Raw genomic sequence first — 25385 nt, 5'->3', positions numbered from 1 at the left:
GTTGCAATATTCAAGAGATGAATGAATATAAACCAGGCCTATCTGGTACCTTTGCCGGACCAATTTATGCACCGTACGGTTTCTATGCTGATTATTGTGCTTCAACCATAGGAACTACTCTGAGTCACCAGCTATGGCAATTGGAGTGCCTGTTTCTGCTTTTGTTCAGAGTTTCTAGACGACCCCCCCCCCCAAGTTATGGTTGACCAGTGCTATTTTTCTTGAAAATGAGGTGCCGGAACTTACTATAAACACCTCCCTCATTCTCTTAGAATGGCAATGGCGAGGTGCTGGGACACATCTGAGAGGTTCCGGAACTGAATTCCGGCTGAAAGAAAACCCTGGTGTTGACTTATATTTGGCTTCCGGCAACAGTTGTAATCAAACAATACTAATCTTTTAGTCATGAGAGAACCAAGCAGCATTCTTACAATACTTAAAGAGGTGGGTATTCTCAGTCCAATTAAGCTATAAAAGCATGGAGAACATCTTGCAGAATGGCAGGTGTTTTAAGCTATGTAATACATGTCCCATGTATCAGCATGTTTTATTGTACCATGCAGACCAGTTTACTAATATATTTATTCAGTATTGGCTTCTTTACATACTATTCATTGATACAAAATACTGGGTTAAAAAATCTTAGTTCCGATTGAAGTTAAAAGATGATTTGCTGTCGTCTTAGGCACTGAATCTTTTATGGAATATATTATTTAATTTTTCTTGCAGAGAGTCATGCTATGTGCCTCAGTACTGAAGGAGGTAATAAATCTTGATAATAAGAATAATAGTAAGAAATTATAACAAAACTACACTGTATGGTGGCGGCAGTAAGAGCCAGAGAAGCATTTCCCTCAAGTTCTGTTTGTTGAACAGTATTTGTCTAAAAAGTTGTCTTTCTGCAGCTAAATAAAAAAGCTTAAGACCTGCATATAGTAGAACTAATCTGGCAATGCTCTTACAAGGCCAATTTACATTGTGTGTTGCCTCCATAGAGTAGAAAAATAGAACAGCCACGCAAACCTATTATTACATTTGAGAAATCATTAGTCTCAAAGGAGTAATAACAGTATGCTATTAAAATTCTGAATTCATTTTCAGCTTCTGTTTTGTTTAACAAAACTTTATAAATATGCAAATTTCTGATAAACAAATCCAAAATAAAATGCACTGAAAATACTGATATGTAGACAAAAGTTTATTTACACCATACAACATTTTAAATATTTTATACACAGCTGCAGCAGGAGAAGCTATTCTGAGCTTTCCAGAGAAAACTGCAATAATAAAGATGTGAAATATATTATTCATATAAAAGTGAGATTATTACTTTATTGCATTTAAAGCAATGAAGAATGTAGCTCAACAGACATTCATTTAATGACGACAAAACTTTGCTTTTTTATATTATAAAGTAAAAAGTGTAGTAATGGCCAAACAGACTGTTATAAACTTTAAAAACTGCATAAATATATACATTGTGCTTCATGGTGAAGTTTTTTGAAAACTAAACCAGATGAAGCTGTTACAACATGAACCGTTGCTTGAGGTTTATCTATAAAGATTTACCTTACAAATCCATTCCACGGGTACTTACAAGACACGATGGTAAGAATTGTACACCTGGGCTCTCCACTAGTTTTGCTAGTGGGAATATATCGTACGAAAAGAAACCACTGACATTTGGCACATGAAGGTGCTGACACGCCTCAGCCACAATGTTCAGATTGGCGTGTCAGGCTTCCCAAGTCTCTTGAGTGTCAGTGCAAACAAAATTGTTCTATATCTCGCTTTCGCTTCAGTTTGTTTCCTCTTTCGTTAAACCTCCGTTTGAAAATCACCTTCTTGTACATCTAGAGGCAAGTTCAGACACTTCTCCCATTCTGATGGTCTTAGTTCTAAAGCATCTTTTGCCTCTGTATCTAATACATTTATTGTGGTATAATGTGGGTAGTCACTTGTGTTTTTGAAAGTGTCCCAGGGAGCCTTGCTGGCTGCTGTTGGATTTTCCTGCGGGAATGAGGTGGGGTGCGGGAGGGAGAGAGAGAGAGAGAAACAACTTTTAAAAACTTCCTCTTTGCCGATTTGATCTTTCAAGAGATCACATATAAAAACAGACATCAAGAGAGATAAAATGGCTTTGAAGGGTGCCAGACTGGCCAAAATTCAGCCAGTTTTCTCATCCTTTTTTACGCGCAATCGGCACACTGAAAGGCTTGCCAGTAGATCTGCCAACAAACGCCCAGTAGCAAGGTTGGAATTGAGTGGAGCAAAGGTTCGCTGACCATCTCTGACAGCTATATATTTACTTGCAATTTCCTAGAAAGGTGAGCAGGAATTAACTTGACAAGGAGCACTTCCCACCAAATTGGATTAGCTGCCCGTTTTACAGCCTTCTTGGAAACTGACTGTGTGTTTGGGTTAGTGGTGGGCCCTGTAACATTGAAAGCTCTCCTCTCAATTGCAAAGTGGGATTTAAAGGCTCGTCATATCCAGTGTAAGTGTCCCTCGAATACAGCATGTGACAACTGGAGGCTAAATGTAATCCAAACTCCCAGATGAGAAACATCTCTATCCAGTGCTGGCTTTTGACTTTGTAAGGCCCTCAGCAGCCTTTCCTTGCCTCAGCCCCATCACAGTATCTAAGATTAATCAAGGATACTTGTCTTGTTCATTGTAGCTGCATGCCAAGAATATATGATGAGGGTAAATATAGGGAAGCATAATTGGTGGTTGCCCAACAGTTAGATGATTCTTTTCCTCGGAGACTCATCAAAGCTTAGTTCCTGCCGGATGTGTAGTCTATGTCACTTTTCATTGCCTTGGCTGATCTGATATAGGAGCAAAGGGATTAAGCTGATACTTAATCTTTTAAATATTTTTTTTTTAGGACTGAAACGAGCTAGTTTCCATAAATTCTCTTCAAAATTGGCAGCAAAGTGGGAAATCTTTTAACAACTAGTCATCAGATCCCTAATAATAATAATAATAATAATAATAATAATAATAATATCTACTCAATTCAGTACATGGCCATAAAATTCTAAATAGATATATTGCCATTCCTTCTCTGGGAGCAAGAAGAGAACTTGCAAAAGTAATGGAAGCAAGATAAAATTCTGATAGTGGCACTAAATGTGTGAGCTTCTCATTCTAAAGAAGCTCTCATATCAGAGAAGCAAACAAACAATGGGCCTTACTAATCCTGAATATTTTTCTTCTAACACGACGTCCTTTTCAAGTTTACACAGAAGCTAATAAAGCACTTGCTAGTAAACCCTGAAATACAGCTTATTTTTTATATATTGAACCTTTATTTTAACACTACCATAAAGGCACATCACTACAGCTGGTCTTAAATTAACAGCCTAGAGATATGATGTTGGAAGGCTTTGGCATATTTCAGGTTCAATTTAATGTTTTTGTTATAACTCCAAATTGTAATTCTAAACTATTTTATGAGGGAATAATATATACAATTATTTAAAAATGGTCTTCTGTGAATGTTGAATATTCAATACATATTCATTCTTAAGGCAATTGTTTTACATCCAATAACATATAATACGAATATTTGATTGCAATGATTTTTTTATGTATTTGGGAGTTGATGTTACTGTTACTTAGGCTGCAGCCCTTTAAAACTATTTGTGCATTTAATCATCTGGGAAGTGCAAGTCCCTGAAAAGTATGAAAAGGAGTAATGGGAGAGGGAACGCCTTGAGGTTTTGTGTACTCCATGCAAACAACTGCATGGCTGTCTCCCATGCAAGTTCTCAATTTCTGTCACAGTGAAACATGGCAGAAGTGAAAGAACTGGATATTATTTATGTATCCCACATTTGACCCAAGAAACTCAGGGCACCGTACATGAAGTTGCTCTCACCCACTTAAAAGTTGAGTAAGTGCTTTAAGCTTGTCCAAGACTCTCCAGTAAAATTTGCAGCTGAGCAGGGGATTTGAACTCTTGTTTTCCACACCCTCATGGCTCTAGCCCAGGAATGGGGAACCTTTTCCAGCTCAAGGGCTGCATTTCATTTCTGAGGGTGGTGTGCCAGTTGTGGATGGGGCCATAGACACAAATGGATAGAATAATGGATGTAATTCTTACCTTTGTACAGTAAGCTACACTTTTGCCATATAAAAGTCAGAGGGCTCCCCCCACCCCTGGACATAAACATACACATTCTTCATGCAGGAAGCCAGAGGTTCATGGACACAGTTCAAGGACACAGTCAAGCTTAGAAAAAGTACTCAAGTAGTAGTGGAAGAGGGCCAGTGGGGAGCATGGCTTGGAGTACGGGGTGGTCTGCCTAAAGAGACACACCTGGCCCCTGAGCCTGACGTTTCCCATCCCTGTTCTAGCTGCTAGAGAGCTTTCTACTTATTAGGCAATTCTCACTGAAAGAGAATAAGTAGTTCTCATTTTGAGATGACCCTACCTTAAATTCACAACTTTCTCAATAATTCTTAAATGGTAAGAGATTAAAAGTACATAAGAGGATAGCAAAATAAAACAAAACAAAACAGTATACTTACCATACTGCCTGATTTTGGTACATCTCGAAATCTGTCTAGTGTCTGAAATTTCTGATTTAATTCCTGAAACAATTCCATGTGCCTCTTCCTCGTATGCATGACCTTCTGCGAAATAGAATATAATTGCTTAATACTTTATAATGAATCATGGCACAGTTTTAAAAGAACCATTATTTCATCCAACTTAATAAAGCAAATTGAATTTGGCTGGGCTGGGCTGTCTCTTTCCTATAGACACAATGAACTCAAAATTAATTGCACCGTCTCCTATTTGATCTTTGTAATATACTTCCCAGATACAGAGCGTTGCCTTTTCTCATTCCCTTTACTGAGTTGCCCAAACCACTACCCAATTCCTTTGTGCTACCCACATATGTGCTATGAATATAGCAGCTATCACTAAGAACAGGCTACATTGCTTGCTAATTAAAGCCAGTTTTTTGTTTTGTTTTTTAAAGTAAGGGCTCACCCACACTTACCTTTGCTGTATGCTTTCTACATATAGGTTCAGGCTTTCCTAGTCCATGTCTGAACAGTTCATTTTTTTTGTCCTGGTGCTTTCCCCAGGAAAACCCATTTTACTGCTGAATTGGAGCAAACAGCAGTCCACAGAAACCCTGATTGCTGTTTGTTGTGTTTCAGCAGTAAAACACGAGTTTCCCCAGGGAAAGTGCTGGGATACACACACCTTCTTGGACATGGGGCTAGAAAGTCCAGACCTTTGCCTAGAAATGCAACACAAAAAAAGTGTGGCTGAGCCTTAAGTGTTGAAAATATCAACACAACCCCAGGGAAGACTCGTTTTTTAATAGGTTGATCATTAAAGGTCCCAAAGTCTCATAGATGAGGGATTGGCAGCCTCAGGCTTGGAAGCTAATTGTGCCCCTCTAGACCAGTGTTTCCCAACCTTTTTTGGGCAAAGGCACACTTGTTTGATGAAAAAAATCTCGCGGCACACCACCATTACAGCCCCGTGACGTCAGCGCGCAGCGTCACGCTGGGAGGGACGCACGAAAGTGAAAGTTTTCATTTTTCCCCCCTCCCCCTTGCCGGGGAACCTCCAAGCTTTGGGGGTGGGGGGGGAGGAGGCAGCAAAGCGAGGCAGGAAGGAGAGCGCGGCTTGGCTGAGTGAGCTTTGGCAGGGGCAGGGAATGAGAGCCGCGAGGCGGGCGCTGCGGACGGAGGCGCTGCCCGCCGAGCTCGCAGCTCGCCCGTCGAAGCCTGCACGATCACCCGCCGCGGGGAGCCGGGGGCGGCGGCGCGGTTGCCGGGCAGCGGCGGGGGTGGTGGTGGCGGTGGCTGCTTGCCGCCCTCCTGGGCGGAGGCGGGCACGGTGGGCACCGGCACGGCCAAGGGCCCCTGCTTGGTGCCGTTGGATGTGGGAGCTCGCTCGCTCGCCGCCCCGCGTGTGCTCGCCGAGCGGCGATAGGATGTAGCGAGCGGCGATGGGGCTAGCCGGAGAAGAGAGGGCGAGCCCCCTCCGCTCCGGCCCTAAAAAGGGCAAGCCACACCCCCTCCAGCCAGCCAGGAGGCGTGGCCGGATGGGATTCCCCTGCTCTTGCGGGGGCTGAGATGGGATTCCCCGCTCACGTGGGGGCGGATGGGATTCCCCGCTCACGTGGGGAAGGGCGTGATGCCCGCAACCCCACCTCCTGGGGCAGGCCCAGTGGCGAGCGGCGATGGGATGTGGGAGCTCGCTCGCTCACCGCCCCGCGTGTGCTCGCCGCCGCCGCCCCGCCTCTCACCGCCCGACTCGCCCGCCTCCACGGAACACAAGGCAAGGTTCCACGGCACACTAGTGTGCCGCGGAACACCGGTTGGGAAACACTGCTCTAGACCACTCTTATCCTAGGCTGCATCTATATTATTCTTAGGGTACACACATTAAGAAAAATGGGGCATAATCATGGCCAGCACCCATGGATTTCACTGGGTCTACTCTACTCAAAGCATGGCAAAGTCTGTATCTGAGTCCTGCTCCAGAATAAATTAGTTTAGGCTCAAGGTTATCAGAAGAAATCTGAATCTGAGATTACCAGTAGATTTCTGATGCCTCAAGCGGTGGCAACATAATTCACAATGTGGGCATGAGAACATAGCAAGCAATTATAAACCAATTAACCTCTAAAGAATTGTGGGGTTCTGCAGGATTCAGTGAGATCCTTCTTGCAAAACATAATTCTCCTAAGAGATAGTAGACCTAAATTTATGAAGGAAGTCTCACATAAGTGATTTCCTGGGTTTCCAAGGTAATAATTTTACTGTTAGTAATGCCAGGTAGCAAACTTGGCCCTACACACATAACTGGTTCCACTTCCAAAGATAACAGGATTGAGGAACAGTGGCTACAATCTTAAATTCACTTATTAGGAAGTAGTGCTCTCTCCTGAATTCTGAGTCTTTCTGTGAGTAAATGTGGGTAAGATTGTGCTGTAAGAAAAATTCAGTTTTGTTTGCATTTTAATGAGAACTGCCTAATTTGCACTTCTCAAACCAATATGTGTAATGAAAGACAAAGCCAACTATTCTTCAAAATGTTAACTTCTCCAAATTTTGTGTTGTGGTTTTTCAACCAGCAGGTACAAAAATGCACATGGTGGGGGAAAGTGTGCATAATCATATATTTTAGAACACAGCATACAAAAATACACTATATTAGGAGGAACTACTTGCAAAAATGTGAATATTAGCCACAACAGCATAAAGAAAAGAGTTTATTATAAAAAATCCACACTAAAATGCTGGTTCATTTTCATGAGGCTTTTTCTTTTAATTAAAAATTGCACATTGTTGTGGAAACGTAGAGAACTGAATTTAATACTGGGAAAACTAGAAGCTGAGAGAAAACAAAATTAACAGATTCATCTACTCCCAAGTCCTACTCATGCATGATTTGCATATAGCACATGGATTCAAGCCTGAGTGGGACTGGGCTTCTTGCCTCATCACTGCACAAGCTCTGACAAGAAAGCATTGAGCATAGCAATCTGCAGAGACCTCTCTGGAGAGACAGTGTGGAATGGGCTGCGGGGGACTGCAAAGAGAAAGAACTTTCCTTTTGGGAACTTACTTATGTAGAACAAAAGCTTGATTTTGAGAGATTCCCACCTCCCACATTGGCCCTCCATTGTGCTCCATCCCACATTGTTCAGGAGGGGCGCTTGAACTACTGGAGAGGCTTCTCAAGGGTGGGAGGTATGAGAAATTTCCTTTATGCAAGCTTCCTGAACATCTTAGGATCCAGCCAATATGTATATGTGGGCCTCTCCATGCTGAAGGGGCACCTGTGGTACTCCCACTTCAACAACAAGAGGAGCAACAGTTGGCGAGCTTGGCAAAATGTACACACATCCTTGCAATCACTTTGTCAGACAATTTAAAAATATGTAACAGGATGACAGATAAAGGAGAACAGAATGTTTTAGACGTGCAAGGCATCATCTGTATTTATCAGATGCTGAAATCTGCTCTCTTCAGTGATAGGAAGGATGTCTTCAAATCAGTTGCCATAGAGAAAAATTCTCGAAGAAAGAGAACCAAGCTGAATATCTGACTTTCTAAATGGCATAGTTATGACTCACAGTATTTGCTCAGTGTGGTGATTATATAATTTCTCCTTATATACTTTTTAAAAAAAGTTTTAATTGCCTTTAAGGTAGGTTGATTTAGTTGTTAATGCGTCATAGCTTCCTACTCGGTATGAAGATTCATTAAGTGGATGCCTGCAAAAAAAATCTTTTGGGCGGTGGGGCAGGGGATGACGACACATAGCCAAAATATGCAGAATAATCAGGACCTGTGAGTCCAAACTTGAAATGCTGCAGACTGAACCTGCATCTTTTCTCCATTTCATGTGCAAATTGCAGTTCTTGGAGGAAAACAATTGAACCCACGGGCTTGCCTTCCAATGTTGCACGTGCACGGATTCTGTGTAGAAGAGCTCATCTTCTACATATGGAGTACTGTGTCCAGTTCTGGGCACCACAGTTCAAGAAGGACACTGACAAACTGGAACGTGCCCAGAGGAGGGCAACCAAAATGGTCAAAGGCCTGGAAATGATGCCTTATGAGGAACGGCTAAGGGAGCTGGGCATGTTTAGCCTGGAGAAGAGGAGCTTAAGGGGTGATATGATAGCCATGTTCAAATATATAAATGGATATCATATAGAGGAAGGAGAAAGGTTGTTTTCTGCTGCTCCAGAGAAGTGGACACGGAGCAATGGATCCAAACTACAAGAAAGAAGATTCCACCTAAACATTAGGAAGAACTTCCTGACAGTAAGAGCTGCTCGACAGTGGAATTTGCTGCCAAGGAGTGTGGTGGAGTCTCCTACTTTGGAGGTCTTTAAGCAGAGGCTTGACAACCATATGTCAGGAGTGCTCTGATGGTGTTTCCTGCTTGGCAGGGGGTTGGACTCGATGGCCCTTGTGGTCTATTCCAACTCTATGATTCTATGATCTATGTGTGGGGATGAAGAGGTGAGGCAAGCAGGCTTAATTTCATTCTCCCCTCCTCATCTCAGTTGTAAAGCCCAGAGATGAGGAATGGCTAGCTGAAGGGCCAAATACAACCCTCTTTGCCTATCTATAGCCGGTCCCTTGGGCACTCCCTAGGTCCCAGCCCTGTTCTGCACCCTCTTTGAGTGTTTTTGCAGGAAGGGAGTCTGAAAAACTGAGGCAAATAGGGTTGATGATAGATGTAGGCCTAGCAGACAAAATAGAAACTGACAAATCACTGTTTCTGGATGGCAGCTACCTGAGAGTTCTTTAAGAGCTCTAATATGATCTTCTAACAAGGATGTGTAACTTGTTCCTCAGATCAGCTTCCATGCCTGAGGACTGGAGCTGTGCCAAGGTAACACCAATTTTTAGAAAGGCAACCAGGACGGAACCTGAAAGTTACAGGCTGGTTAGCTTAACGTCTGCCCCTGAAAAGCTGGTGGAAAGTGACAAGAAGATGCTTTTGCACTTATGCTTACTTGGATGAAAGGGCGTGGGTGTGAGAAGGTGCAAGCCTCTTAATTTTACATGAGTGGAAAGTCACCTACTGTTACAAAAGGTAGGAATCAGTTGCCTTGCCTACTTTTCCTTCTGGTCCAAACCTATACTGGCATGTGGCCCCGGTAAGGTTGCTCATGAGATAATAAGGCCCTCAGGCTGCAAAGGGTTCCCCACCCCTGACATGGGCTTACATTTTCAAGAAGTACAGAGTAGAATTGCATTGAGTGTTCTTCTCCTCCCCACTTCCTTGACCTGAGCTTGTTTTTCGTTATGTAAGAGCAAGCGCAGTTTCATCCTGGTTCACACTTTTGTATCTGCCTTCTCCTCCGCCGTTCTTTCCCTTGCACTCTGAATCAGCAGTGTGGGAAGTAGGGACGGGCTAATCTGTCAAGTTTGGTTTCTCTCTGTTTTTCATCCCCCCCCCCCAAGTTTTAAGTTCTATTCTCCACATCACTTTATGATTCTTTAAAAAACCCTCGCGAGAATTCTCCAGCATTTTAGTGCAATGTTCTCCTAATAATACAGATGCGTACACAGTTTTGTCTAATGTACATGTTTTTGCAAAGCCTATATTCCCTAATATTTATGCTCCCCCAGTATAATGTATTTTACATTTTCATTCACGAATATATGCATTTTAATGCACATTTTACCCTAAAATATGCATTTTTGTACCCCTTATGTAGCTGCAGAAGGGTGAATTTCAAAGGATGGCCATCTGTCTTGGATGCTGTAGTTGAGATTCACGCATTGCAGGTGGCTGGACTTAGATGACCCTTAGAGTCTTTTCTAGCTATGTGATTTTATGGTCAGGTTTCAGTTCGCATGCTGGTTTGGAAACTGCAAAGTGGATTCACTTTCAATTGCGAACTGAATCAAATTTCTCCCCCACCCCATGGAAGTTAATGTTCTAAGGTGATGACATTCTGAAGGGGGCATAATTTCTTCCCTCTAAAGAACTCCTAGGGCACAGCATTCTTCCACATGTGCCACTTTCCCCTTCACTACACCACTGTGTCAGGAGAAGCTGCACCTGCAGAATGTCTACCTTCTTCAGAGCACTTACAGAGTTAGAATCTCTGGCATTTTTAAAATCTGACCACCCCAAAGCTAAGTTAGTGTGGCTGATGATTGAAGGGGGGTCGGTGGGAAGACAGCAATAAGCAAATCAAAGTGTGTGGGTAAATGATCTTTATATGCATTTCTGCTTTTATTAGATCTCCCACTTGCAGAGACAACAGAGTTTCCTGGCCATTTTTCCACACACATACAGTGGGTCTAAGATAGCAGCAACCTGAGCAGCTTTATAATAGTTTGCCCTACAGCAAGTATGCAGCCTGGATTTTGAGGCAGCTGGAGAGCTTTTGTCAGTTGCCAGGGAGAACTTTTAACTGTTGAATTCAAATTCCTGAACCAGTGACTCATTGATCTTACTGCTGCTAGGCATTCACTAGCCAAAGGAAAAAATATATATGGAAAAAAGATAGTTGTCTTTGGTTCCTTTATAGATGTTCAGTGGCTGTTTAAGTGGCACCTAATGCTATAAGGGCACAAGCGCTGACTGACATGAATCATGGCCAGGCAGGGTTTCTAATGGTTAGATATTTCAAGCTCAGCAATACATTACAGACACATTCTTAAAACTAATCATATATATTATTACTAATCACATGTGACATTATGTTGTTAATATCATTTTTTTGGGTGGAGGGGAGGTAATCACTGTCTGTCTGCTTGTAATATGAAAGTTTTAGCTGCAATCCTAACCATAGCTATTCATAAGAAGATCCCAGTGAATTCAGCAGAGCTTACTCCCTGGTAAACGGGGTAGGACTGGAGCCTCACTCTGCAAGTGAAAACAATCATTCTGCAATCAAAATCTTGTACTGCAGTTATTGGTGTGGGTTGAGATTACTGTCTGTTCTTCATAGTCATACTATGATGCTCCTTTGAATTAACAACAGCTTCCTAATTATGCTACCTGGGAAATGCTGAAGCTCATTGGTAGAGCACCTGCCTTGCATACAGAAAGGTACCAGGTTCATTCCATGGAATTTCCAGGTAGGGCTGGGAGAGACTTCCTGTCTGAAACTTTAGAGAACTGCTGCCTGTCCGTGTAGACAGTACTGAACTAGATGGACTAGTGCCATGGTTTGAATACCTTTCCTCTACCTTCTGGACCACTTGAAAATTGCTGGTGGTCTTGGTGGACCACTGAATGATTTTTCTTCCCACTGTAGCAACTGCAGTGCACCGTGCTACAAATGCTGTATGGTTTTTAATTGTATATATTGCTTCCATTATTATCATATTGTATTTCATTGTATTACAGTTTGCATTCTATAGAACTTACATTGTGTTTTATTGCATTACAGTTTCAGTAAGGAAGCAATAACAATACAATTAAAATTTAATAAGACTATTTAATGAGGATAATGCTGCAGACCACCTGAATGAAGCTTGCAGATCAGATGTAGTCCATGGGCCAGTCTGGGAACCCCTGGACTAGTTGATCTAGGGAGCGCTCTGTGTCCCTATGACAATTCAGGCTTTTAAGATTAGAGGTATTTTTTTTATAAGGAACAGTTCACGAAACATTAGGCTTTTCTTTTAATAGCATTTTTATCAGGTATGTGCTAATGGTAAATCAGATTCTTCTCTCAAATGCAAGAAGGCTGTTCACAGCATATCTTGTGCTTTATACTGCTCTGCGCCCATTCACATTAATATGGATTATTTTTCAAATTACAGTTACTACATGCTTCTCAGGCGATGATAAAGTGGTCCTAAGTGTATATTGGCTATGCAAACATGGTGAAGCTTCAGCTTCACAGGAGGAACACATAATTAATTATATCAGATAGTTAACTTGCGTGAACAGGAAGCTTATGCATAAACCAAGATTCCACAAATCATTAATATTCCACTGAATAGACGAGGGACATTCTGCTCTGAGTATACAGAGGCACTGCTCAATTCTAAAATTATTTCTTGAAAGCATCTTCCACTGAAACGGGTGGCACTCATATTCAAGTAGTGGGGTTATGATCAGAGTGTTAGGTACTAATCCTATACATTTCATTAATGACTTTGAACTCTACCCCCCCCCCCCCGCCGCCTGACCCTCTGGATAACAAATGTGTTTAGGATTAAATAATCTTAATCAGTGGAGATTTTATACAGCACCCATATCTCCATCAAGCCCAGGCTTTCCAAAAACAATCAGCTTTAATATTTAGATATCCAATTTATAATAACCTAAATGGACCTGAAACTCCAAAATCAAGTGCTTAGAAGATCTAGAACAGTAGATGATAAGTGACAGTGTCTCAGAACACAGAAAGCTGGAGCTACAGGTCATGGCATCTTCAGTTAAAAGCTCTCATAGCAAGGCTGTGACCACAGAGATCTGGTCTGATTTCATAGAATCATAGAATCATAGAGTTGGAAGAGACCACAAGGGCCATCGAGTCCAACCCCCTGCCAAGCAGGAAACACCATCAGAGCACTCCTGACATATGGTTGTCAAGCCTCTGCTTAAAGACCTCCAAAGAAGGAGACTCCACCACACTCCTTGACAGCAAATTCCACTGTCAAACAGCTCTTACTGTCAGGAAGTTCTTCCTAATGTTTAGGTGGAATCTTCTTTCTTGTAGTTTGGATCCATTGCTCCGTGTCCGCTTCTCTGGAGCAGCAGAAAACAACCTTTCTCCCTCCTCTATGTGACATCCTTTTATATATTTGAACATGGCTATCACCCCTTCACCTCCTCTTCTCCAGGCTAAACATACCCAGCTCCCTTAGCCGTTCCTCATAAGGCATCGTTTCCAGGCCTTTGACCATTTTGGTTGCCCTCCTCTCGACACGTTCCAGTTTGTCAGTGTCCTTCTTGAACTGTGGTGCCCAGAACTGGACACAGTACTCCAGGTGAGGTCTGACCAGAGCAGAATACAGTGGCACTATTACTTCCCTTGATCTAGATGCTATACTCCTATTGATGCAGCCCAGAATTGCAGTGGCTTTTTTAGCTGCCGCGTCACACTCTTGGCTCATGTCAAGTTTGTGGTCAACCAAGACTCCTAGATCCTTTTCACATGTACTGCTCTCAAGCCAGGTAGACAGCAGCTTCATATAAGTATGTTTCATTTCTCTCCATGCCTCATTACCTAATTCAGTTGCAGGCCTGATTCCCACTCACTATGTACAATTGCCTCCCTGCATGTTCACAGCATACCCCCAGAGTTTCAGAGGCCATAAAGACATGGGAATATTGTCATGTGTACAGCACAGAGTTACAGATTTCTCTGGAAGTACCTATACAGGCTTCAGTCCAGATTGTTAAATATGGAATGGGTGATGCTATCTGGCCATTGGTCTGGCTGACAACAGCCTAGCTCAGCATGCAAGAGAGCTTTATGACCTTTTTCTTCTTAACTGTTCTGGCTGGTTGCACTGACTGCTAGCTAGAGTTTCTTTTATCCAGCTCAATCTCAAAATTCAGCAATGAGGCTCTCGCTGTGCAAAACGTTTAAATAGATCAACATATGTAAATAAGCTCTAGTCCTCTTCTCTCACAGGGAAAGCCATAATCCTCAAGAAGGGAGGGAGTCACAGAATATTGTATAGATATTTAAAATGGGGGGGGGGAGTTCCATTCATCCAAGTTCAAATGGACTGTGAAAGTGGAGCTTTGGAAATACTTTTAAAAAGTGAAGATTTATGATACATTGAAAAGACAACTCTAGCATAGCTTTCAAAAAATGAAGTTTAGCAAAAGCTGTCTCTATAAAAGCTGTCAAAATATTTATTAAGATAAACACTTCACATTCACATTGCTTTAAATCAAATACAGCTGAAATAATGCAAGAAAACTTACTTCAAAGTCGAGGTCAGAATAGCGTGATTTTCTTCTCTATTAAGGATTGAGTGAGGGAAACAAAACAAAAAGACACAAGTGCATATTAATTTGAAGTTTTCACATTAAGAAACGGCACACATTTCTTAACTGAATATTAACATGACAACAGAGATTCACCTTATGAAATATTTTTCAGTTTCATCTTCAAACAGATTTCACTAGCTCATCATGTGAACTTGCAGTTTTTGTTTTAAATCACCATCCTTCTGTACAAATACTGCTCCAAAATTTGCAATAGTAACTGGTTACCTACAGAAGTGAAAACTGAGATCCTCCTTAAACTGGGTTTTTTAAATGATAATAAAAAATTGGTTGTTTTTTTTAAAGCTAAGATTATTTGAGGATGCCACTAGCTATCTGCCATGAGCTTGATGATCTTCTTGTGTGCCAAAGCATTGTGAAACTGCCGCTTCACGTGAGATCATTGAACCACACATGACAACATTCATTTGGATCAAATAAGGCCACAACTTTATTGATTACAGAAGTAAGGGGATTTGACCTAGGTATTGGGTATATCCTATATCAGCCAGCCCACTTGCTGGATGTTGATGGATGGCAGTCGATGCAGGGATGAGGAGGACCTATGTGTCTACCTGGGGAGTACTATGGCTGTAGCCCCCTCCTGGGCTTCTGGACAGAAGCACCTCCTCCTGGATCTGCTTAACAGGATACTCCGTTTCCTCGGAGCAGAAGACAGAGGCTAACAACCTCTCCTCTGAACATGAGTAAGGCTTTACCCAATGTCTAACCCATCAAAGTTGTGGCAACTGCTATGAGGAAGGCAAAACCTTCAGATGAGGGCAATTAGTCCTCCCTGGCCCCAAATACGGCAAACAAAGTCTTCCCTGGCCCCAAATACGGCAACCGAGATTATCCATAGTGAGGTCTACCACCAAGCAACTACTCCTGGAATGGGGAGGCACATTCCTCTGTGTGGGTGGGTGGGATTTTGAGTAGAGCCTGGCAGGAAAATGATGTGTTCTGGTAGACAATGGTGGGCCCAAAACAATCCAGATTTAAATGTGTCAGGCACTAGAAGGGCAGACAACCATCTGCTTCCAGATGCGCATATATATATTCCCTACAATTCATTTATGTTAGTTACAGGACACTAATCCCACCTTACACTAGATAACATGCCATGTAGCTTATATGTTTCTACCCTGCAACAGAGGGAAATGGAGGTGGGTGGTAGTCTAAGGAAGAACAACCAGCATCTGCCACCAAAGGCAATTGCCTCCCTTTGCTCAATGGTAGGTCTGGCTCTATATCACTGTAACTAAAAGGCATAAAAAGGCATGTACTGTTTAAAGGGCTATTTAAGTGTGGTGATAACGCTTTGCTTCAGTTTATACCAAAGGCGCTGGGGGGGGGGGCGATGAATAAAAAGTTGCTTTTTGAAAAGTGGGATCACTAAAGTCTCTGAAAAGCATGGCTATCCCAGCTGAAATGGGACAGTTAGAAGGCAACTGCGAAAAGTGCTTTCATTTTTGCAACCCCACTGATTTCAGTGAAGGCAATTTAAAGAGAATTAAGGTGCTGCTATATTTTCTACTGATTTTGCAACCAGAAAGTTAAGAGCTTACAGAATGACCTTATGCCTGTTTACACAGTAGTGAGCCACTTCATTTGGGTTTACTTTTAAGTGAATGTGCACAGAATGTTCACAGAGTTCAGTAGGGCTTATTCCCAGGAAAGTGGGTATAGGATTGCAGCCCTCATGATAGAAAAGAGATGATTTGAAAAGCAATGCATTAGGTTTCTCCCCCCCCCAGTAACTAAAGAGGCTATTTAAATATTGCTTAGAACACTTACAGTACAAAAATAAAAAGCCAAAGGTTTAAACAAGAAACCTTAAACGTGGTTTTACAAAACAGTAATTTTATAGGGGTTAGGATATCCTCTTAAATCAGAATGTCAGATACAGCAGATCTGCCTCTATGACCACAGAGAGAAAATAGATGATTCGACAAGTAATTAGGTCGTTAAAATTGTCATTTGAAAACCATCAGGTGACAGTAAATTTGTTTTTGCTCATTGGCTTGATAGCTGTTATTAAAAAATGGATGGATGTGGTCTGCTGAAGTCGGCACTTCAGGAAATGAAAAACGAAATGGTTAGAATCCATTTTGCACTCTCCCCGTTTCTCTGCTAATGAGTGACACAAATACAGCGGCATTGTATATGTAAGTACATAACTGGGCAATTAGTCTTGAGTGCCCACACAACACCTGCTTAAGGGGTCTGCTTAAGGCTTCTGGTAAAGTTGATAAATTTATATTTTCATGATATCCTGAAGGTGCTCCTCTTTACCCTGCCCTTTGACACTTGACATGTATATTTCTTAGGACTCACCCTATACTTTTGGTTGCAATTTGTTTTCAGTATTGCATTTTAGATTGGTGTGACCTGCCTTGAGACATTAGCATGAAGTGTGGGTCATAAATCAAAACAGTAATAACAATGTCTACTTCAAATAAATTCATAAATCAGTTTGTAGCCCTCCTCCAGATTACCTCAAACCCAAGTAGTTAGCGGAGCACCCACGTGGATGGATCCAGTTCAAAATCAAATTTCCTTCAATTAATAATTACCCATTTCACTCCATAGTACTCAGTTCAAAATAAATAGAGTGTGTCCAATTCTTTTTAGATGAAAGGTAGGGTATATCTTACTATAGATGGCCAGGCTGCTAGGGGGGTGGTCTTTTTTACTCAATCAAAAAGCTGAAAGCTCTGCACAAATTGAAGCCTCACGTCTGCCCTTGGATACAGCGGAGAATGATGGCATTTCATCAGTTTTACTGATAGGGTCATTGGACAGAGAACTAAATGGCTGTCCCCATGGGAAGCCCATTGGGGTAGCCATTTCTTTCCCAAACAGTGTCCCAGGAAACGACGACTGTGATAGCATTCAGCTGTTTTCCAGTGCCAGAGTCAAGGCTTCATTTTTTTAAAAAGCAAATAACTTTATAGAGCACTTGCATATGAAATACTTTAACATGCTGAACTACTTCCTCCAAGTTATGTGGTATCATGATGATGATCTGATGTTATTATGATGTTATGCTACTTTCCCAAGAAAGTAAGATATCTATTGTGCTGGAAGAACAAAACAAATGACAAACAGGTCAATGCAGGGAGATGTTGGAGCCAACCTTTTTGCACTATTTCTGATATACTCTGCGTAATGTCACTTGTGAAATGTGCGTATGGGGTGGTGGGGTGGCAATCTGTCACTTCAAGAATCTGGCACCTCTTTTCATATTGTGCACCGATGCGCTTAAAATACTTTTCGGTGACTTCTGTTTCTAAAGGAAATGGATCTTGCATAAACTGTGCAACTCATAACCTATTGTTTGTGAATGCCATCGTTTTCACAGTACGTAATGGTCTTGGACTGTGGCACAGCGAAGCTGACACTTTCCATTGACCTCGTTCACAACCACCCATTGTTCTAGTAAGCAATCGGACAAGCTTAAAAAATAAGTGTCATGTATTAAAATAGCAGGCTAAAATGTTATATCAATTAGCAAAGAGAGAAACTGCACATAGTCTTAGGGCTGCTTCACATACTAAAAAATGTTCTGTGTACTGTAAGGATTGAAATGTACCCAAGAGTGTTTCCTATTGTTTCGGGTTTTTTTGCTGTACTTGATAAATAATCTGACTGGACAGCTCTTTGTGACAGCAATGGTTGGGTGAATTTGTCAATGTTTGTTTCTCTGAGTTTCTCATTTTTCCCATTTTAACGTTCTGTTCTCCACATTTCCACACTAGTTTGTGAATTTAAAAAAAGTTCTCATAAAGTATTACCTGCATTTTAACTCGGATTTCTCCTAATATACATACTTTTTTGCAAAGCAATTCCCCCTAATATAATGCACACATTATGTTGGTATATGCATCTGTATTCATATTACCTGGCACTGCAAAATTTAGAGAAGGCCAAATATTGAAGGATTGCTGTTTGGGTAGGTGCATTGTTTTGGAAATTGCAAATTAAGTAGGTTTACCTTTAAATGCAACCTGAACCATGTATCCCTACATACTACATTATACTTTCCTGCTATGTGCTTTTTTCGTACATGGAGATCAATCACCATATACAAAATTGTCTCCTAGTAAGTGCCCTTTGACAAATAACGATGAGCAAAACCCAATTATAGTCAAGTACATTTAAATCCCTCTGACCCTCAATTACTTATTCATTCATTTATTACTACTCTCTCCCTGGAATCAACACAGGACCTAAACATAGGTGGTTCATGTCCCATATTATAGTTGATGAGATCATTGCCCCTCCCCCAACAAAACCTGGTGACTGAATAAGTCTGTGGCAGTAATGCATACTGAGTAATCTCCAAAGGGAGGGATGGGAAACTTGTGGATCTCTAAAGCTTGCTGGACTCCGGTGTGGCCAATGGGTAGGGATGATGGGAGTTGTAGTTCAGCAACATCCGAAAGTTCACAGGTTCCCCAGCCCTGTCAAAAAGTAAAGGTGAGAGCTGGGGGTTTTGTGAAAGGCTGAATGGCAAGATAATACCCAACGAACAAACAAACAAACAAATAAAAAAGTTTTTTTTACAACAGGTAAAAAGTAAGTTTAAAAGCCATCCAGGTTGGATAAGCTACTGTTCTGAGTCTGGGGGAGGTATTAGAAGTAAATAAATACCAATTAATTAGGCATATATTAGGGTGGTTGTTGCTTGAGAAGCTGTTCATTAAGAACAATGGGCCGAAATTAAGAAAAGTGTATCTAGGTTGAATGCCAGAGCAAAATTTTCCCATTAGTTACTTTGACTGTAGAACAAATTAACGTGGGGACTGCATTGGGCAAGAGGTTTGAGAGGGGGTGAGGGGGCGAATGTAATCTATTCACACTCCTGCATTGACAGGAAATGATGACCCAGTGGCACCTTTTCCATCTCGCTTATTTCCATGGTTATATGACAGTGATGAAATCCACATTATAGGTACAAAGCCTCATCCTACAACGGAAAGCATAAGAAAGAAAGAGAGAGAGAGTAAAAAACCTAGGGAGAGGAAGACTGCAGCAATAATTCATTTTAAGTCAATTTAGCTTTGAACTAACCATGTAGAGCTTTTGCTGTATAATTCCAGAACAACTTTGAACTCTGCTCACTGGAGGACAAAAATAGAATAGCGCTGAAGGATAATTTTCATGCAGCAACCTGCACTAAGCTGCTGGCAGCAAGGAGGGAACGGCTCCCACCCAATGACTAATGCAAACCCTCTCCTTCGGTGAGACAGGGTGAATGCCTGCTGTATTCCTTATTATAATCGGCCACCTGATTAATTACATAAGATATCACTCAAGATACATTATGCAGTGCAGGCTATAATTGAAACAAGAGATATAATATTATGGTGAAGCTTGTACCCATGTTTCCATTAATATAAATCCCTATTATCGGTGATTTATAATTCACTCTCAGATTAAACTTGACATCCAAGATCCCAGCCCAGGACAAGATTTCCTTTTCTCTCTGCAAAATTAAATGCAAAAAGTGAACCCCCCTTTTTTGCTTGTTTTAGAGATTTAAAAGTGCAGTTGGAAAGATGACTTGCTTGTTTCCCCCCCTCTCCACCCCCACCCCAACTTAAATATCCTTTTATGAGGATCTCTCTACTTCAGAAGTCAGGCTATAAGGGCTGGATATAAGGTTTGCAGGCTATTAGTCACTATTATGGGCTAGTCATAGAAGAATGATTTTGTATGAATAAAAATATTACACATGGAGTTAGAATGGAGTTGAGTGCTGAAACATACTGAGCAGATTTATTATATCGAGTTACTATATATCAGAAATATATATGGGGTGCATCAGTTCAGAACTGTTCTGGGTGACATATGAGTGACATATCTATTTACTTTAACAGATCTCTTCTAAACTATGACTCAAGCTTTTCGTTTGGGTCTATGCTAGAGCGAAAGTTGAGAGTCAGAAAATCAGTTCTTGAACATTCGCAAAATTAATCTGGAATTGCTGCATGTAAATATCAGCCTTTATCAAATTTTGGCCTCGCACAAAGGTTGCTTTCACACTATTCCTTTATAAGAGCCATTGTTTGATAGCTCCTTTTACACAGAATCTAGAAGATATATATTATATTTCAGGATGTGAGCCATAGTTTTTATTTTATCCCCTTCCATTGCTATTGCTGGGATGTCAGATCTCACTCTTGCAGTGTAAAATGACCCCAGTGCTATTCTGGCACTGTAGGCTTTCCATGGGTGCATGTTGAAACAGCATGATAGTGGAGTGGTGTGAGTCAATTGTGAACTAGGCCCTCTGAGTCTGATTGTACAAAGCCCGGTTCTCAGAGCTTTTGCTTTACTGTTTTGAGCAGGAAGACTCAAAGGAACCACGCCTCTGTATTATCAGCAGCTCATGCGAGGCACCACTGTGGTGTAGTGGTTAGAGTGTTGGACTAGGACCTGGGAGACCAGGATTCAAATCTTGGGTCAGTTACTCACTCTCAGCCTAAACAATCTCAACAGTGTTGTGAGGAGACTATGGGAGGAGGAGAACTATGTGTATCACCTTGCAGTCGTTGGGAGTAAAGGTTGGATATAAATTCAATAAAGATATAAATAAGTGTGGCGGGCAAGAAGGGCTTGATGTGCCCCTCCTCCACCTTACTGTTTCAGCACCCCCTGGCTTGCATATGTGGAAGTTCTACCTTATTTTATTTTCATTGTAATATCTCATTAATAGAACACATCTTGAAAATGCTGTTGATTTAATGAAAATACTTCCAAGTAAGTGTGTTTGCTTGAGCACAACCTTAATTAACATAGTGCAGTTTTGCTCGGGGGTTTGTTTACGCCACATTTCTTGAGAGAATGAACTGTTCCTTCTCCCTGAGGATGTTTGTGTTTGATACATTTCTGAAAAGACAGAGAGGCGAAGATCTGTTTCCTTTGTGTGTGTGTGTTTGCATTTTCCCACATCATTAGAAGACAGAGTTGAGCTTAATTCAGAGGTGGCTTGCAAAGATCTCCACCTTCTCCCAGACTCTCCCGCCCTTCATCTGTGAATCGAGACACCTGGGAAGCTGCAGTTCCCTTTCAAAGTAATTTCCTTTAAATGAGAACAGTTGTCTGGGCGTATTCTTTCAAAGCACAACCCAGTTCAAAAGGATGCAAAATGATTTTGTCAGGAAAACCAAACACTTTGAACTGAAGGAGTGCACTCCAAGAGATTTCCTTTGAAGCCAAGGAAGTTGAACCAACTTCAGTCTGTCAAGACAGGAAATGGCTGGATGAGAGTAGGTTTGTGAAAGCAAACTAACACACACCACAGTTGTGATGGCATGGCAGAAGGAAGAAGATCTTAAGTGCATTGTGGCTTAAGAATAATATAGTATACTACTCCCAAAATATAGACACATTTGGATATAAAACTGCAAAATGCCTGAATGCTATCATCATCGCATGACTTGATCCCAGGTTCAGCGAAATGTGTGTGATGATCATTGCTCTTGATGTGACTTCTTTTTGACCTGTGGACCAGGCTTCAATACAAAACGAAAATGTAAGCCACATTCACTTTGCAACTGAGCTGAGATGTGTATATATTTAAGAAAGCCAATGTAAATGGGCAGAGGATAGTGTATATTGACAGGTGACAGCTTCATGAACAGGAGTAGGCGTGGGCTTCAAGGACGGGGGAAACCAAACAGGTAATGCACATTGGGTGGAGACATCTCTACCCCTCCTCTGGTGTGTACAACAGTTAGCTTGCTGCCTCTTAAACTACTAGTGTGTACCTAATCTTAAAGTCAGGTGAAAGAGTTCATACGAAATTTAATGGAGAAAAGACAAGGCAGGCTGTAGCTACTATATGGGGTGGTGGGAAAGGAAACACGCAGATCATATTCTGAACGCAGAATACGTAACAGAAACTGACTATAGCTCCATCTTATTCCTGACAAGGTACGATCAGCAAGATGCACAATTGGGACCTAAAAAACAAGTTCATCTACTGAGGTTCTGCCAAAGCTCTCTTTTAAGACTGACAGTGATGGTACTATTCAAATCAAACAATCCAGAAGGCTTTAAGATTTAGAGATGAGTAGCTGAAAAGATTCATGCAGGAGAGGGCTATCAAAGGCTACCAGCCATGATGGCTATGCTCTGCCTCCACAGTTGAAGACAGCAAAGCTTCTGAATACCAGTTGTTGGAAACCACAGGAGGGGAGAGTGCTCTTGTGCTCAGGTCCTGCTTGCAGGTGTCTGGCAGGAGAACAGGATGCTGGACTCGGTGGGCCATTGGCCATAGGCAACAGGCACTTTCTCTAGTTTAGATACTAAATGGCATTCTGAGTGGCATCAGGAGTTTCAGGTTATTGTTCTAGTTTTCTTTAATAGAGACAGCAATGTTTTGTCTAGCTTCCTGACTGGCATGCCCCCGAGAAGATGACACAACCCAACCACTACTGAAGTACGATCCACTGTTAGTCATACTTTTAAAAAAAATGTGTTTTTAATAGTTTCTTAAAAGTTTTATTTGTATGATTGATGTATTTGGCTCCTTTGGAAGGCGGGGTGAAATAAAATAGAGTAAATAATAGAGCAGACTCACTTAAATCAAAATGTTCTAGTAACTTGTCTATTGATTTCACATGGTCTGCTCTGAGTATGACTAACATTGGCTCCCCCCTTTGCATATATCAACTGTAAAACTCATAGAAATGCTATTTTACACCTTGCACTGGAGCACTGCTTGAGCTTTTGCAAAAGGATAAGAATTGTTATAGGACCTACTTATTATAGGACTGAGCAAACTCTTCCACCAGTGATTGCAGAACAGCACTAATGCCTATTTTCCTTTTGCCAAAGGTTCTTTGGATTCAACCCAGTGATTTCCCAGAAAAGAATGGATATTAGTTTCAAATGACTCATATAAGTGTTCCTTTCCTTCAGCATGTGAGTACAGTTACAGCAATGGGCCTATATGTACTGCAATAGCTGCAATTCTGCAAGGTCCATTTGATGCTAGCAGTAAAAATACAAGATCAAAGAGGAGCCACTAACAACCCACCAAATTTCTGTTGGAAAGTAATATTTGATTGCTCCATCATTATCAGTGTTCTGCCTGTTAGAGTGAAAAAATATTCTGACGATAAACTACACCCAGAAAAGTCAGAAGTTGATCAGAGTCCCCACTGGAAATGGGAACTAGAAGGACTATTTGTATTATGGTAGTTTGGTAAGTAATTTCCTAGTTAAACAATTCCCTTAATTACCTTGGCAATCTTTCCTCTCTTTTATTATGCATCCAACAATCTTTGGTATTGCATTTTTAGATTTTAAAATTGATGAGCAGAGGCCACAAATCACACAAGTGCCCTTTACTGACATGACTAATTAATTACATGGAAGTAATGATAAAATGGCAATGTAAATTATGCAGAAAGCTATCATGATAGCAGAGGTTATGATTAGACTGAACATTGGGGAACACATCTTCCTGTCATCTGCTCAATGGCATGTTCAATGGCAGCTTCTGCTTAATGGAAGGGAATTCCTTTCTGTCTCTGACACCTGTACTGGAGAGGGACAATTCCATAAATATGACAGACCAATCTATAGCCACATAGATTATATGACGACATGGCTTTGACAGCCACTATGGTGTAGTGGTTGGAGAGATGGACTAAGACTTGGTGACCAGGGTTCAAGTCCTCATGTAGCCTTGAAACTTATTATGTGATTTTGGGCTAGTCACCATTCTTTCAGCCTTACCTACTCTCAGGGTTGTTCTGGAGGAAAGGTGGGATATAAGTGTAAAAATAAACAATTATTATTGCAATGAAGTGATATCGGCCAGATTCTCAGGTAGCCATCCAACTGAGTTTTCTGAGTGGTTTTCAATATGCAAATGACACCCAGCTCCATTTCTTTGTTACAAGTCAATCAGGTGTGGTGATGCAAGCCCTGCATTGGCCAGGTTTATGGTTTTGCGGTTCAACTTTAGAGCTCTGAACAGCTTGGGACCTGCTTATCTGAAGGAATGCCTTCAACCATATAGACCTGCCCAGCTATTAAGATCTTGCAATGAGTCCTTTCTAGTTGTTAGACGCCCTGAGCTCGGCTTCGGCTGGGGAGGGCGGGATATAAATAAAATTTATTATTATTATTAGTTGTGCCACAACCTGCCAAAGTACATTTAGTGGAAACCAGGGGGAAGTCTATTCCATTATAGCATTCAGTGTGTGAAACCTTTTCTCTCTGCCATCTCTTGAAAAAGGCAGGTATTAACTATTTTGACGTTTGGCTACCTTATGAAAGTTCATTTATTCACTCAGACTTTTGTGGGCTATTGACATAGCAGTCCATGAGATTATCTGGCTCCTGCTTATTACTGTTTGTGTTTTGCTAGTGTGTTTGTGTATTGTGATGCCCTGTTATTTTACCTTGCTTTGATATACGGTGGTACCTTGGTTCCCAAATGCCTTAGTATTCAAACAACTTGGAACCCAAACACTGCAAACACGGAAGTAAGTGTTCTGGAAATTTTTTCGGAAGCCAAACGTGCTCCGTTTTGATTGCCACACTTCCAATTTGAGTGTTACGCTTAAGTCTGTCTGTTTTTGCTATTTATTTTTTGTTTTTTTGTTTTTTGTGACTGTGTGGAACCCAGTTCAGCTACTGATGGATTGATTGACTGCAGTACATTGTTTATTGCTTTCATTTTATGGATTAATGGTCTCGTTGTAAAATTCATGTTAAATTGCTGTTTTAGGGGTTGTTTTTAAAAGTCTGGAATGGATTAATCCATTTTGCATTGCTTTCTATGGGAAAGTGCGCCTTGGTTTGGGAACGCTTTGGTTTTGGAACGGACTTCCGGAACGGATTAAGTTTGAGAACCAAGGTACCACTGTATTGTTTTCTT

At 41.3% G+C, this 25385-nt stretch overlaps 1 protein-coding gene and 1 long non-coding RNA gene across 6 annotated transcripts in view; one reads left to right on the top strand and one right to left on the bottom strand.

Annotated features, from left to right (window-relative positions):
- Positions 1-25385, top strand: part of LOC310704220 — a 113352-nt gene that overhangs the window by 52853 nt on the left and 35114 nt on the right. The window lies entirely within an intron of this gene.
- ADGRB3 (adhesion G protein-coupled receptor B3) overlaps positions 1186-25385 on the bottom strand; it is a 443824-nt gene continuing 419624 nt past the window's right edge. For 3 of the 5 annotated variants that reach the window (XM_083497327.1, XM_083497326.1, XM_083497328.1), the window contains 4 exons: positions 18814-18945; positions 14417-14452; positions 4540-4644; positions 1186-2010 (listed from right to left, as the gene is read on the bottom strand). In XM_083497327.1, coding sequence (XP_083353453.1) covers positions 1819-2010; positions 4540-4644; positions 14417-14452; positions 18814-18945 — 465 coding nt within the window. In that variant the 3' untranslated portion in view covers positions 1186-1818. Of the gene's footprint in view, positions 2832-4539; positions 4645-14416; positions 14453-18813; positions 18946-25385 lie in introns of all 5 variants that reach the window. The other 2 variants (XM_083497330.1, XM_083497329.1) reach the window with 2 other exon arrangements.

This window comes from Podarcis liolepis, assembly GCF_965112155.1.
Source record: "Podarcis liolepis genome assembly, chromosome: 3".
Lineage (NCBI taxonomy): Eukaryota > Metazoa > Chordata > Lepidosauria > Squamata > Lacertidae > Podarcis > Podarcis liolepis.
The sequence above is the reverse complement of the archived record's forward strand: the minus strand, read 5'-3'. Positions and strand labels throughout refer to the sequence as shown.